This window comes from Euleptes europaea, chromosome 14 (assembly GCF_029931775.1).
Source record: "Euleptes europaea isolate rEulEur1 chromosome 14, rEulEur1.hap1, whole genome shotgun sequence".
In the NCBI taxonomy this organism is placed as follows: domain Eukaryota; kingdom Metazoa; phylum Chordata; class Lepidosauria; order Squamata; family Sphaerodactylidae; genus Euleptes; species Euleptes europaea.
The window spans coordinates 49,570,592-49,581,952 of record NC_079325.1 but is presented as its reverse complement, the minus strand read 5'-3'; the positions used below and the strand labels follow the sequence as shown (position 1 = coordinate 49,581,952).

Sequence of the window (11,361 nt, the reverse complement as noted above, 5' to 3'; positions counted from 1 at the left end):
GCCTTCCATCCTTCTGAGGTCGGTCAAATGAGTACCCAGCTTGCTGGGGGTAAAGGGAAGATGACTGGGGAAGGCACTGGCAAACCACCCCGTAAACAAAGTCTGCCTAGAAAACTTCGGGATGTGACGTCACCCCATGGGTAAGAATGACCCGGTGCTTGACAGGGGACCTTTACCTTTTTAAACCAGCTACAGAGTTGGGCCTGGATATAGGACTCTCTAGAACTGCATTTTATTGACTCAGGACTCTCGCACAAACCCTTAGCTGGAAAATCCCCAAAGTCATCATTCTTACTCCAGTTTTTAAAAAACGCAAAAGGCTACATTTCTTAATCCTTTTATATAAAACCTGCTTGCCAAATCTTTTTTTAAAAGGCAGAGTTTTTCTGTGTATGCCCAGTAAAGGCCACATCCGTAAACCATGCAAACGTTTCTTTTTAAAAAAATGCAGGATGAAGAATAATCCAACAGATGCTTTCAGTTTCTAAGTGCAGGCACTGAACCCATTCACCCACACCGGCAAGGGTGGTGGGCTGCTTCTCTCAACAAAGTCCATCTGGTAACGTTCGCCTTCACTGGATGATACCGTCCTGCTGTCCGTTTTGGGCTGCCTGGCTGGGGTCTACAGCCATGGAAGGAGCAGGGGTGTTGCTCTGCAGGAAGCGACGGAAGTCCTTAATCATGGGGCGAAGGATCTGGATGAGGGCGCTCAGAGCAGCCTGTGTCCCTTCCATGGCCTGGGCCTGGCGCTCCTGTGCGCATGCCTGCACTTCTTGAGAGCGGCGGATCATCTGCAGCAGGTCATTCTGCTGCTCCAGATGCTGGGCGATCTCCTTCACGTGCAGGTTGGTCACCCGCTGCTCCTGCAGGAGCTTTGCTGAGTTGAGGGCAATTCTGCTCTTCAGCTCCTGAGGCTTCATGGAGACCTCGGCTTGCTGGGTCATCATCTCCAAGGGCGATTCGGCAGTGACCGTGGTGGGGGTCTCTGACGTGCAGTACTCCACAACGCCGTCCTCCAGACTGTGGTAGGTTGTCTCTGCTGGAACTAGAAAGGAAGAGAGTGGGAGAAAGAAAGGGAAAGAGGTCAGAGTCTTCAACTGGGTCTGAGCTCAACTGGGTGGCTAGTTGCCTGAGCAGTCAGAAATTGGATGCTGATGGCCCTGAAGCATTTGTTCATCACTTACTTCACTGTCTTATACCTGTAATCCACTTTCTGTAGTAGTTATAGTACACCTTTGCCTTAGTTTGTGGTTCACGTCATTCTCTAATTCTGTTATGCTAGTCCTGTGGCATTTTATTTTTTATTTCTTGGATTTCTGCCTCACCCTCCCTAGTAAAACCGGGCACAGGGCGAGTTACAACATCAAAACAATAAACAGTCAATAAATCTAAACGTCATTAAAACTATACATCTTCAACCTAAAAAGCACAACAACATTCAATGGCATTAAAAATACAAGCTCGCCACTAAGCAGATATAGGCCAGCCCATGTATTTTTCACTGACTGTCTTATGCTGTCCAGCTACATTGCTTCATATTCTGTAATCCACCTCAAGTCTTAGCATGAAAGGTAGACTATAAAAAAAGTAAAATAAAATATACCCTCTAAAGAGTACAGGGCAGTAGGAGAAATGACAGAAAAATAGGGAGTCTTCAAATTGCAGTTCTGGCATTCACGGACACTCCCCCTCTCCAATTTTATACTGACAGTGACACCGTAAGGTAGCTTAGGCTGCAAGAGAGTGCGTATATGTGACTGGCCCAAAGTCATTCAGTGAGCTTCATGGCTGAGAGGGGATTTGAACCTGGGTCTCCCTGATCCTAGCCTGATACCACCACTATACTTTGCAACTTACAACATTACAGCTGTCCTTTTGCCCAAATCTGTGTGTCTTAGGACAGTTTTCTGTCAAGCTACTCGCCTAAAATAAATTTGCCCTGAGCAAGTAGATTTATTCTGAAACAGCTATTTTTAACAGGGTAGGTGACACACACCTTCTGCAAACTAAACATTAAATCAATTCTGCTGTAAGACAAATGGGGGTACTTGTAAGCACAAAAATACTTAATAGTTGCATAAACAGTAAAGAACCAATTTTTCTTGAGTTGGACCATTGCATGGGACCTACTTTCATAACTGGTGAAAATAACTGAAAAGTTTTGAAGCTGTTGAACACATGAATCTGCCTTATACTGAATCAGACCCTCAGTCCATCAAAGTCAGTATTGTCTACTCAGACCGGCAGCAGTTCTCCAGGGTTTCAGGTCTTTCACATCACCTACTTGCCAAGTCCCTTTAACTGGAGATGCCAGGGATTGAACCTGGGACCTTCTGCATGTCAAGCAGATGCTCTACGAACTGAGCCACAGCCCCTCCCTCTGTGTTGGGGGGCTGGGAGGGGAGGACAAAGCATTGTACAATAGTGTTTTTATATGCAAAATGTACCAATACATTGAGAAATGCACATTTTTGTTACTTTAAATAATTTTTTTAAAAAAATGTTAGGCACGGCACAAGTGTTAGCATCGCTTTCCTTATGTTCCTTCCAGAGGAAATGGTAGTTAGAGCACTCTAAAAGACAGAAGTGAGGAAGGGGGCATAATGTTGAAGCAGGCAACCCTTATAACAAGATCTGCAGAGCTGATGCTACATAGTTTTGCGTGGTTCAAACAATACTGTATGTTTGCTGCACTGGGTCAGCAAAGTAATGTGTGATACAGAACTCTATCAGTAAACTCTGTACTGGACAAGCACATTTTCATCAGTAATCTTTATCAGTTCACTCCTCCCAGATGCTTCTAAATCCTCAGAACCTGAAATGCATTTCCAGGAATAAAAACAAGACAGAGAAAAATGGAAACAGTTTTCTGGAGGGTGACAGGATGATTGGGTTAGGCTGCAACAACTTAGGAGAGCTCAGAGGGAGACACAGAAACCTGCGTGGTCCACAAGTGTTCTGATGCATCCTGACCTTCTATATATTTATTCTTTTGTTTTTATCATAGGACAGGAACACAACATCTCCTGCCTGTAGACAATCAATCAACCAAAGATAATAGAAGGCAGTTGTAAAACCATGGAGTAAATATACACAATGGTTAGTCAGCTCTTCAAAATCAGTTTACAAGTTCAGGCCAAAGGAACAGCTGCAATACAGTGCAATCTTATTTGGACTTATTCCAGTTTAAACTAATTTATTCTGATGCACTGAGATTTGGAGCAGCTCATAGTTAGTCTGTGACAGCAAATGTAGGAAGTAATGTTACTGTCGGGATAATTTTGAACCTTATGTAAAATTTGATACTATCCAATTAGAACTCAGTTGCTATGACAGTTTCCTCTTACAGTATACTGTAGGTATTAACTTGATAAATCTAGTACCGTTATGTTCTCTATTATTGCTTTTGGTGATGGTTACTGTGCTTATTTTGTATAGATCAGACCTTTGCAACGACAAAGCAGAGTGGACGTCTTGCATTTCATGGTCTTTTCATCCCATTATTCGCCAGCTTTCCCCCTTAAGAAACATAAGAAAGGCCGTGCTGGATCAGACCAAGGTCCATCAAGTCCAGTAGTCTATTCACACAGCGTCCGACCAGGTGCCTCTCGGAAGCCCACAAGCAAGGCGACTGCAGCATTATCCTGCCTATGTTCCACAGCAACTAATGTAATAGGCAGGTTCCTCTGATCCTGGAGGGAACAGGTATGCATCGTGACTAGTATTCATTTTGTCTAGTAGCCATGGATAGCTCTGTCCTCCATAAACATGCCCATTCCCCTCTTCAAGCCTTCCAAGTTGGCAGCCATCACCACATCCTGGGGCTGGGAGTTCAACAATTTAACTATGCATTGATTGTGTGAACAATATTTCTGTTTTGAATCTCTCCCGCTCCAGCAGATTACCCCGCATTCTAGTATTATGAGAGAGGGAGAAAAGCTTCTCCCGGTCCACTCTCTCCATACCATGCATAATTTTATAGACCTCTATCATGTCTCCTCTTAAACGCCTTCTTTCCAAGTTAAACAGCCTGAAGCGTTTTAACTGCTCCTCATAGGGCAGTTGCTCTAGCCCCTTCATCATTTTGGTTGCTCTTTTCTGAACCTTCTCAAGCTCTACAATATCCTTTTTTCAGTGTGGTGACCAGAACTGTACACAGTATTCCAATTGTGGGCTCACCCCTTTGTGTCTATGTATCTGTGGTCTACTGAGGATCTTCAGGCACCACGAAAACTCATGCTGGAATAAACTCATCCTTAAGGCGCCACAAATCTTTTGTTTATTTTTGCTGCAACAGACCAAAAATAGTTTCCCTCCTCTAAAGTAAATAAGAGAATGACCTTCTCTGGATGGACAAGAAAGGGAGAAACAAACCTATCAAGAACAATTCTGCAGTTTCCTTCCTTGTCAGATTTTGAACACAGTGCTTCAAGTAGTCAGTTAGCAGACAAACAGCATAATCCTATGTAGTTGCTCCATTCTAAGCCTACTGAAATCAGTGGGTTTAAACTAGAATAGTGGTACTCTGATGAGCCCTGTGGTGCAGTACTGCAGTCAAAAGCTCTGCGAACAACCTGAGTTCGATCCCGATGGAATTCGGTTTCAGGTAGTCAGCTCAAGGTTGATTCCGCCTTCCATCCTTCTGAGGTCGGTAAAATGAGTACCCAGCTTGCAGGGGTAACGTGTAGACAACTGGGGAAGGCAATGGCAAACCACCCTGTAAACATAGTCTGCCTAGTAAAAACGTTGGGATGTGACATCACCCCATAGTACTCACTCCATGGCTCGTGGACAGCCACATTTGCACTTACTGTCAACCTGAAGAGCCACAACTATAACCTTTAAAATTACCAGACTACTTCTAAGCATTTAGGGTGGTCTCTCCCTACCACAGTTGAGCCTTAGCCAGCCCATGTGTATCTGGAGTGAGGGAAAGGGTTTGCAAGTCAGAATTATGACACAAAACACTGTGCAAGCTTTCAAGCTCTCCGAAACGCTTTATTAGGATGGATGTTTTAAAAAATTCACATGAACACACATGAAGCTGCCTCATACAGAATAGGACCATCGGACCATCGAAAACAGAATTGTCAGATGGGCAGCAGCACTCCAGGGTATTAGGAAGAAGTCTTTCATGTTATCTTTTAACCATGGTCAAGAAAAGCTGCAGCCACCTATTTATTGAATATTACTCATGCCAAATACAGATGGACTTAAAAATATTGTCGGTCAGAGCTTTCACGGTCAGAGTTCATTGGTTCTTGTAGGTTATCCGGGCTGTGTGACCGTGGTCTTGGTATTTTCTTTCCTGACGTTTCGCCAGCAGCTGTGGCAGGCATCTTCAGAGGAGTAACACTGAAGGACAGTGTCGAACACTGTCCTTCAGTGTTACTCCTCTGAAGATGCCTGCCACAGCTGCTGGCGAAACGTCAGGAAAGAAAATACCAAGACTACGGTCACAGGAAAGAAAATACCAATCACGGTCACACAGCCCGGATAACCTACAAGAACCAACAGATGGACTTTTTCCAGAGCCCGCTCTGACGCCCTAACTTTTGCCGTTTTAGATGGAAGGTTTCAACATCGGCCCATGGAGCAATGGTGTTGCCCCTGTTTGGCCAATGCAGTCGAATCAATCACACATGTAGTGCTGCACTTTGAATTCTATGATGAAATCAGAACAAATTCTATTTCCCCTCTGCTTTCTCATTTTAAGCATCTGAACTTTTTTCTGGGGTGTAGCCCTGGTCTAACTACTGCTTGAGGATAGGGAGGCTGCCATATCCCATGCAATGACAAAATTCTGCTTTTTAGCCATTAAGAAGAGAAACGCACTCACAAGTAAGGAGGTGGATTAATGGTCTTATATACACAGTACTAACTTATATTGTAGCTGAGGTTTGCATAATTCATTTATGACAGCTATATAGTTATCCTTAGCTTATTTATTCAATCAGGGTTTTAGTTTTTAATTTTATACAGTTTTTCTCTTTTTTTTAATAACAAGTGTAATTTGTATATGCTGGTTTTTGACTGTAACATTAAAGACTGATAGATGTTTGAACCGGAGAAGCCAGTGATAGAAGCTGGGACCTTCTGCATGCCAAGCAGATGCTCTGCCATTGAGCCACTGCCCTTCTGCTGCTTCTTTATGCTGAAAGTTGAATTCCAGTGTTGCAGGAGACTGCATGGTTAGAACCTATCTCTGTGCTGAGTGGGAACCACCAGCCAACCACAACCCCCACCAGCCATTGGCCTTAGCCTCTTTCCTGAAGCGAGGAGCAGGTGCCATGCTGAGGAAGGCAGCTCAGAAGAGCCACTGGGGGCACGGTAAAGAGCCACATGTGACTCCCCAATAGGCTTGTGAAGTGCCCACTTCAAGTGGGCAATCTCCTGGGGAAGGGCCCCCCTTGCGTCGGCAGAAAATACAGTGGGGCGCGGAAATGATACTGGGCTACGTGCCGATATCAGCCAACACTCTAGAAGCTCTATGGTAATACCGTAGAGTTTCTAGAGGATCAGTTGCCATGCTGACATCACGTCCAGTTGGCACATAGCCAGACATCATTTCCACCCCTTACTCTGCCCCCAAAGCTCCCAAGGATGCTGAGTCACCACCTGGCAACCCTACTACCAAACCACTGAGCATCACCGGACTAGAGTAAGGAAGCTAACATGGAATTGTACAGATACACAACTCCTTATCAGTCTTGTTTTTCCACAGGAGAGAATTTAGCAGTCCTCCTCTGTCTCCCATGACCCACTCTTACCCCCATACTTGGGACTGAGGGTATTTCTGCATTTCTGCGCAGACATTCCCCTCCTCCCCTGGTTTGGCTATCAGGAGCCAAATATACATGACCAACCAGGAAAACATTCACAAACGGAATCAACCCAATTAATTCCTGTTACAAAACGAGCAAAGGTTCTAGAAACATTGGAGTATTTTCGTAGGCATTGAGGAGGTAGAAAAGAATCCACAAAGCCAAGATTACAGACATACAGAGTTGCCAAGGGAACAGACAATAGCACGGCCAGATACCCACAACACTGCCAGCACATACCACACAACATAGTGCCAGCAGCAGATAAGTGTGGGGAATACGAATTAAGGAAGAAATCTGGCAACACAGGCCGGCCACCAGAATATGACATGCAGCAAAGAAATTTCCTGGTTCCAGAATCACTGATCACGAAATCCTTAAACATAACAGAACTTGTCCTCCAAGATTTCCTGAATAACACTTTACGCAGAGCCAGGAGATTCCATACCACTCAACTTCCTCTTCTCAGGAACACAGATCCCATACACTTCCTTAGAAGTTACTCATCTTTCAGTACCTTATCCCAACCATAATTCATGTTGAAGAAATCAACTTCTGCAAAAGCGGGATAAAAATAAAGCAAACAGAATTATCTCCCTCACTGTTATCAGATAAATGGCAGAAGGGCAAGTGTGTCTCTTGCCACAAAACCGAGAGTCTTGTGGCACAGATTTATCACGGTTTTCATGGACTTTGAGCTTACTTTGTTAAATGTACACACTCTTTGTGTGTCTGACAAAGTATGCGCCAGCCCATGCTTATGTCACAATAAATCTGCTCACCTGGGCTGTCACAAGACTCCATGTGAGTGCGCATTAGTTTCAGATAAAAACGTCAACTCTGCTAATCTCGCTGGCAGCAAATGGAGAATTAGCACAACATAATTGCTCCCCCTCAAGCTGAACGCTTCTGAACTAGCCAAAAGTGCTATGGCTGTATAAACGACTCACTTACTCTGGGTAAGAGTGACAGTAGTGGCTGCGGCCGTGATTGGAATTTCAGACCCATCTGCAGCAGTGCAGTCTCCAGCAGGCAGGCTTATAATGGTGGCTTCTCCCAGCAGGTTACAAATTCGTTGCTGCATGGGGGTGAGGATAACCGGAGCAGCAGTTGCGCCAGTCGGCTCCTCCGTATCCTGGCCCTCACCAGTTCCATCGTGCCCATCGCCACCTCCTTCCACCGCAGCTCGGACTTGGGCCACCTTGCGGCGCACCTCCGTCTTGAGGTCTGACCACTTCTTCTTGACCTCGTGCAGCTCCCGGCGGCAGGTGGCCACGGCATTCACGCGCCGTAGGATGTTGTGCCAGGCAGTCGCCTTGGCAGCCAGTGACACGCCCGCGTTGAAGTGGTTGATGAGCAGGTGCTTGCTCCGCTCTAGTTCCTCCACAATGATCTCCACCTCCCGCTCAGAGAAGTTCATCTTCCGCTTTTTAGCCGGTGGTGCTGGGGGAGAGGACATTGCCATGGGGTACCCAAGGCAAGCTGGGAAGTTGGGAGCTCAAGGTCACGTCCAGAGACAAACCAGGATGACGAGGCCTGGGGAAATAGTGGGGAACCAAATAGGAACCAAGCAGCAATGGAACGGCGCAAGCTGAAGAATGCTGGAAAAGGATGGGAGATGAAGTTAGGCCCATTGACCAAGGCAGGGATCCTTATTGAGGGGCAACGTGGGCGAGATTAAAGTTCAACAGGGTCTTGGTAAAAAATAGGAAACAGAAGCTTTGGCATGTATTTATAGAGATCTGTAGGCACAAAGTAGTAGATTGAAACCACAGAATATACGGGCTAGTTTGATCAAAGGCAAACATCTTGGTTGATGGCAGACAGGCACCAGGTGTAAGCTTTAACATGGCTAATTTGTGGAAGTTTTGTACTTGGTTGAGGTGGAGTCAGGTCAGATGGATTTCATACAGGGAAAGGGGAGGGAGATGGGGGCAGGTAACCCAGGGAAGCACACAGGATGAGTGGGCACTCAGTAACTATTGAAGGGGCAAGAAAGGTGAATAAGAAGTCTATAGGATAAATGGTTGGTGGGGGGGGCAAGAAAGAGATGTGCCATGCAAATACAGGCCACACAAAAGTGCAAAGTACACCGACTCTACACATACATCTTTGGGAATACGCTCGATTTAACCCAGCGGGGCTTATTGCCATATAAACTCGCATAAGGTCGCAGGGTGAGGCGGGTTAATGTTCTCAAAAGGGTAATCGGGTTAGGGAAGGGTCCTGGGGGACAAAAAAGAAACCATAAAAAAGAACATCAGGGAAGGGGAGGCTCTTGAGCATCAAAAGGGATCCATCAACAGTAAATGGGGGGGGGAGGGGTGGCAATGAAGAAAATATGAGGGGGGGGGAAGGGAATGGACAACATAAATGCAGAAAAATAGAGGAAGCAAAGAAAACTCAAGATGGTTTGTAATTGGGGAGGGGGGAGAACCCAGAAAGACGTTGTTGAGAGGGACCTAATAGAAATGGAAAAGGAAGTGGGAGAGGGGAGGTCAAAGAAGACTGAGGGAGAGCTATGAGGGGTGGGGGGGCTAAGAAGGCCTAGAGAAGAAGCTGAAGGGAATCCAGGCAGGGCCTGAAGCCTCGAGGCCCACAGGGAAGGCCCCCTCCCCGGGACACAAGCAGCCTCCAGTGGGACCGACGCCCAAAGGATCTCTGTGGCCCCCTCAGGGATCTCTCAGGGGCCTGCCTCCTCCCCCCCCCGCCCCTTAAGACAGATACAGTTACGCAAATTGCGTACCACGGCCACCCGGCGGAACCCGCGCCAAAGAGAGCCTCTAGTTTGCGGCAGTGGCGTAATGGCTTCTAGAATCGGCCTTTCTCGCCTCTCTCCCCGCATTGGGCCGCGCTTCTGCCTATCAGGAATCCCTTCCCTTCCTCTGCTCCGCTTCCATTGGCTGCTAGTTGGACGTACCCGGGTCATCACGTCGCGTTGTTTTGAGAGTTCGCGCCGGTTGGCCCAGCTCCTTGCCTCTGGTTTTCACCCGCCTCGTGAAGCGTTCTCTCACGCATTGGGTGCCGTGCTTGTCTGTCAAGCTTCAAACGCCTAAGCCCGCCTCCCTGTCATATTTCTTTCAAGTCCCGCCTCCCAACTCATTTCGACGTGTGCTATTGGCTGCCTCCCTTATCTGTTCCATCCGCCAATACATAACCTTTCCTTTGACAAACACAAATCTTTTTCCAATTGATTAACGGCATCCGCCTTTCCCTTACTCTTATTGGCTTAGGGAAACCTGAAAGGCTCCGAAATACTACCGACAACTCCCCCTCCCCTTCCGTTTTTGCAGCACAGCGCAAAATATCAAAGTCCGGCTTGTTGGTGCGGCGTAGGCGGAGAGATGGAGTCACGTGTCCTATGACATCCTCGCTCCCCCCCTCCAACCCTCCCCTTATTAAAATCCCTCCCATCTTGACGATTTGAAACGACTACTGCTAAAAGTTAAAAAAGAAAGTGCCAAAGCAGGATTACAGCTGAACATCAAGAAAACAAAAGTAATGACTACAGGAGAATTACACAACTTTAAGGTTGACAATGAGGAAACTGAAATTGTTCAAGGCTTTTTATTGCTTGGCTCCATCATCAACCAAAAGGGAGACTGCAGCTAATAAATCAGAAGGAGATTGAGACTGGGAAGGGCACCCATGAAGGAGCTAGAAAAGATTTTGAAGTGTAAGGATGTGTCACTGGCCACCAAGACTAGATTAATTCGTGCCATCGTATTCCCTATTGCTATGTATGGGTGTGAAAGGAGGACAGTGAAGAAAGCTGATAGGAAGAAAGTAGATTCCTTTGAAATGTGGTGTTGGAGGAGAGTGTCACGGATACCGTGGACTGCCAAAAAAACAAATCGGTGGGTTCTAGATCAAATCAAGCCTGAACTGACCCTAGAAGCTAAAATGACTAAACTGAGGCTATCGTATTTTGGTCACGTCATGAGACGACAAGAATCACTGGAAAAGACAGTCATGCTAGGAAAAGTTGAGGGCAGCAGGAAAAGGGGAAGACCCAACAAGAGATGGACTGACTCTTTTTTCTTTTGTTCGTCTTATTATAAAAATAATAAAAATTTATATTAAAAAAAAAAGAGATGGATTGACTCAATAAAGGAAGCCACAGCCTTCAATTTGCAAGATCTGAGCAAGGCTGTCAAAAGATAGGACATTTTGGAGGACTTTCATTCATAGGGTCGCCATGAGTCAGAAGCGACTTGACGGCAATTAACACACACACACACACACCCCTTGACAAGACAAGGCTGTCAAAAGACAGGACATTTTGGAGGACTTTCATTCATAGGGTCGCCATGAGTCGGAAGCGACTTGACGGCAATTCTCTCTCTCTCTCTCTCTCTCTCTCTCTCTCTCTCTCTCTCTCTCTCTCTCTCTCACACACACACACACACACACACACACACACACACACACACACACACACACCCTTGACAAGACAAGCTCCTGTTCTTTGTCCCGCCTACACATCCTTTCTTCCCATTGGGTGGGAGGGTGCGGGTCACGTGCTAGGGTTTGGCCA

General features: G+C 46.2%; 1 protein-coding gene across 1 annotated transcript; it reads right to left on the bottom strand.

Annotated features, from left to right (window-relative positions):
- Positions 1 to 556: 556 nt before the first annotated feature.
- On the bottom strand, positions 557 to 9,609 carry NAIF1 (nuclear apoptosis inducing factor 1). Its single transcript, XM_056860689.1, has 3 exons — positions 9,571 to 9,609; positions 7,779 to 8,360; positions 557 to 1,045 (listed from the first exon to the last, which is right to left on the bottom strand). Exons 2-3 carry the CDS (start codon positions 8,287 to 8,289, stop codon positions 573 to 575), a joined length of 984 nt encoding a protein of 327 aa, XP_056716667.1. The 5' UTR covers positions 8,290 to 8,360; positions 9,571 to 9,609; the 3' UTR covers positions 557 to 572.
- Between the last annotated feature and the right edge of the window lie 1,752 nt (positions 9,610 to 11,361).